General features: G+C 32.1%; 1 protein-coding gene across 1 annotated transcript; it reads left to right on the top strand.

Annotated features, from left to right (window-relative positions):
• The first annotated feature begins 2714 nt into the window (after nucleotides 1-2714).
• On the top strand, nucleotides 2715-4445 carry LOC149140955 (uncharacterized). The gene has a single exon (XM_089449309.1). The coding sequence runs from the start codon at nucleotides 2823-2825 to the stop codon at nucleotides 3252-3254; it is 432 nt and encodes a 143-aa protein (XP_089305435.1). The 5' UTR covers nucleotides 2715-2822; the 3' UTR covers nucleotides 3255-4445.
• The last annotated feature ends 272 nt before the right edge of the window (nucleotides 4446-4717 follow it).

Here is a 4717-nt window from a genome sequence, read left to right as displayed (position 1 = left end):
CAGTGATACAATTTCAAGCAAGATTGTGATTTTTATTATTTAAAATACATTTTTGAATGCATAAATGGATTTAGCACCCCTAAAAACCTCACTCGAATTTTACAATTAAACAACTTAAAGTCAAAGTTTTTATAGACAAAATGACCTCTTTCACACAGTGATACAATTTCAAGCAAGATTGTGATTTTTATTATTTAAAATACATTTTTGAATGCATAAATGGATTTAGCACCCCTAAAAACCTATGGGACACTCGAATTCTACAAATTAAACAACTTAAAGTCAAAGTTTTTAAAAATACGGGTCAGAAAAAAATGCCCTAAAAAGGTCATTTCATCTATTAGTTACACTATGAGAGTATTAAAAGGTAAGCACATATTCACATGATGACATTTTTTGTTTGATAATTTACATAGTAAATTCGTAATTGTTCTAGGTATATGTGAAAGACAAAATTTAACTAATAAATGGGCCCTAACTCAGACAATACAATTTTGAGCAAGAATGCAAATTTTTTATTTTTTATTTTATTTTTTTATTTTTTCTAAATGCACAGATAGATTCAATATCCTAAAAAACATGTGAGAGGCTAGAACTTTGCAAATTAAACAACACAAATTTATGATTCTTAAAAATCTCTACCATATTTTGGGCACAATTAACTAGAAAAACTGTCCCAAAAAAGGTCATTCGATATATTAGTTAGATTACATGAATGTGAAAAGGTAAACACATATTCACATGATAAAGGTAAATGTGAAAGATATAATCTAACTAATAATGGGAATGACTTTTTTGGCCATAATCTCACAAGACAATTTTGAGCAAGATTGTGATTTCTTATGGTTTGAAATGCAAGTTTGAATGCACAAATGAATTCAACACCCTAAAAAAAACCTTTGAGACACTTGAACTTTGCAAATTAAACAACCTAAACTTATGATTCTTAAAAATCTCTACAATATTTTAGGAAAAAGTAACCAATAAAAATGTCTAAAAAAAACATTTTGTCTATTAGCTAGACTATGTGAATGTGAAAGACATTGCCTAACAATACAATGAGAATTTTTTGAAGGAATCCAATCTTGGGATTGTTTGAATCTTTTTTTATGGGGAAATGGATTCAACACCATCAAGGACCCCTCAGGCAAACAAAACAAACAATTGTAACTAGGATTTCAAAAAAATTCCACGAATTTTCTCAAAACCGTGTTGGAATTTCCATTGTGTTTCAGGCGAATTTGTGGCCTTATTAGACTATGGTAAAGTGAAAAGGTAAACATGTATTCACATGATGTCATTTGTTGTTTTATGTATTAACTTGATGCCATATGTTGTTTGATAATCTGTATGGTAAATTCATAATTGTATTAGGTAAATGTGAAAACGTAAACACATATTCATATGATGTCATTTGTTGTTTAACAATTTGCATGCAAATTCATAATTGTATTAGGTAAATGTGAAAAGGTAAACATGTATTGACATGATGCGATTTATATAGATGTCTTTCGGATTAATCACATCATTAGGATTTGGTCTATGTTTCTAACCAACTAATGTGGTTCATCCTCAGGACAAGGTGAGAGAAATCATATAATCTTCATGAACAAATAGTAAGGATGCATCATTTCCCAAGGTTAGCTGATCAAAACTAGCCATTGGAGACTAGTCAAGGGCTAGTTTGTTAACCCTGGGCAATGATGCATCATTACTATTTATTCATGAAGATTGTATGATTTCTCTCTCCTTGTCCTGAGGATGAACCACATTAGTTGGTTAGTTGGTTCCAAACGTCGACCAAATCCTAATGATGTGATTAATCCGAAAAACATCTATCTACAATATGGATCACAAAAAACATCTATCTACATATGAATCACAAAAGTCTCATATCTAACATGATGAGATTTGTTAATAGATAATTTGGATGGTAAATTCATAATTGAATTAGGTAAATGTGGAAAGGCAAACATAGATTTAGAGATGCAAGTTAGTTAATATTTGAAATTTCATTTATGGATGTAGAGGAGATGACGAGAATATGCCAACATCTTTCATTTTCATTTATGACAATAAGATAAAAAGAAAAATTACTTTGCAAATGTTCAATAAAATAATGCATTCATATAAACTTGTCATATCTACGTTTTAATTTTAATTTCAACAATATAATTATTAAAAAATTTAGTTAAAATTTGGTGTAAAATTTTTGGCAAAATTGCAATGGCCATAGAATTTTTGATCGCCCAAACTTATCATTCAAGAAATCCTTAACAAATTTCAAACAAAATCAATAATAATAATAAAAAATGCCCCCAAAAATCAAAACAAAACATGGTATGGTTAACTAATTTCACCTTAACACGTTTATGACATTAAATATTCTATATTAGTACCTCTTCTATGGAGTAGACTAAAATCTTGGATAAACACTATAGTTCCAATAAAAAAGAAAATTATTTTAACGTTTAGGAATCTAAAGATAACCTATAAGAATATGATCAAATAGCTCTTACATTACGATTCGCCGCTAAGAAAGGTGGCGACTTATCACCGGTAAACTTTGTTGGCAAATCGTATATTGTATAAGTCTGACGTGGCTAAATCCTTCCTGAATTTGGTGACTAAGCAGGTCAAACAAACCCTATGCTATGAAAATGCACGCGCTGATCTTTACCTGATCACATAACGCCTAACTCTTAGGCAAAAGATCACTTTCGGTCGTACACAATAAGGGGATCCAGGTTTCAGAGCGGAGGTAGCTGTTAGGAGGTGAAAATTGGGTGTTGGCTAATTTTTGTGGGTGACATAGTTTGGTAATGGCTTCATGTTTTTCCCTACTCTGTCTTCTGCACTCTGTCATCTATGTTGTGTGTGGATCCCTCATGATGTTTTATCCGATTGAGATTTTTGACATTTGCCATGGAAAGGAGACTGCTAGTAAGCTTTTGGGCTCCACCCCCCATGATCATATTTTGATCAGAACATCTGAATCCTTGGTGGGCATGCTTCTGGTGACAATGAGTATCATACTGTTCATGGTTTCTTTTGTTAAGGACAGAGAATTTCAGATCTTTTTCTCCAAGGGTTGCATTCTGATTCATGCACTGATGGGCATTTGGAGATTTTATTTTGAGAGAAGAGTGGAAGACCTGGCCAGGGACTGGCCTCGGCAAGCTGTAGGAGACTTCATCTTTAGCCTTTCATGGGTGTTTTTCTTGATCTTCAATTGGAGAGAAAAGTATGATTGATTGATTAACTGGTCAACTGGTTCTGACAATACATTGGGCATTGAGAATTCAGAATATTAATATATGCCCTATATCATGATCCCGGTATTTGTATTACAAGGGCACAATTTGCCCTATAGGTACATTAAACTGACATAACAGGGTCTTGCTGTTAATCATGGCAGTTCAAACTCAATCTTGTGATTCTCATTACCTTTAGCTTGCATTTTGAAATCTGAGTAGTGTAGCAATTCTTTGCAACATTCTTTAGGCAATACATACTTGTTCAATGATTTGTAGGCAGTAGGGCAGTGGTAGCAGAGAGTTTGTCTCGGAAAATAGATGTAAATTCCCCATAACAAGATTTATATTTTAGTTTACTTTCAATTTGGGATTTTAGATTTCTCCGAAATGAAGCCATATAATGCAATGTCCAGGATTTGTTCATTGAGACAAGCATTAGGCATGAGCAACAGCTTGGAAAAGGAAGTAAATCTCCTCAGCAAGATCTCAGCAACTTTTTTATTTTGTCTCAATTTGAAGTGGAGAAAATTATTGTTTTCTCTATAAATAGTTAAATTTATTAGATGGAAAGTTTCCCATTTTGATTGTATCGGAAAAATCTACATTGTGTTTTTAGCAAAAGTCAGGACCATATTAAGAACTAGATGGACACGTAGTTCATTTATCCTTATTCAAATTAGATTGGATCAGAGCATGGTTTAGTAAGTTAAATATGATATGAGTATTGATTAACAATGTCTGCAAAACAGATCTATATTTAATTTCAGCATGTTAGACTTAAATTGTTTTTTAAGCAAAAGAAAAAATTGTTATAAAGATGTCAGGAAAATGAATTTTACCAACATCAAAGACAAGCTGAAGTCTTGTTTTTAGTTCCAATCCTCACTAGCTTAAGAATGTCTTAAAAAATTTACAGATTGTTAAAAAAACATTGGTATCCAAAATGAAGTAGAAACTTTGCAATGCATTTGGTTCGTGAAGGAAGATTGAAATGTCTAAATTAGCAAAACTGAATGGAAAACTAACTTGCAAAGGAAATTAAAATTTCAGAACATTTGAAGCTAAACACATCATGGTGTAAAAATATATGATGGGTAGCTAAGAACTAGCTCCTGCATGCTATCTTGTGAAATAGGAAAATAGAAGAAACCCAAGGAATTATGAGAGGAGAGGTTGAGTAAGATATGTGGGAACTATGAAATCGAAACAGAAGACCACTTCCTTCTTAGTTGCACTGCTTACCTGCACATTACTGAAGTGTCAAAAAACGAGATTGGGGCATTGAGAAGCTGCATTCCAGAAATACCAAGCAGGGACCAAGGCAAAGCTGATTGAGATATAAACCTGTAAAAAAAAACTAATAAAAAAGAGTTTAACTAACCATAAATATTTATTAGAAAATCATAATAATTTTGGGCATTACATTTATATTGAGTAGTTGGGAGAAATAATTGTTATCT

The sequence above is a fragment of the Pinus tabuliformis genome, chromosome X, assembly GCF_031772625.1.
Source record: "Pinus tabuliformis cultivar Carrire ecotype Pingquan chromosome X, CPIR1, whole genome shotgun sequence".
NCBI lineage: Eukaryota > Viridiplantae > Streptophyta > Pinopsida > Pinales > Pinaceae > Pinus > Pinus tabuliformis.
This window is presented reverse-complemented; position numbering and strand designations above follow the sequence as displayed.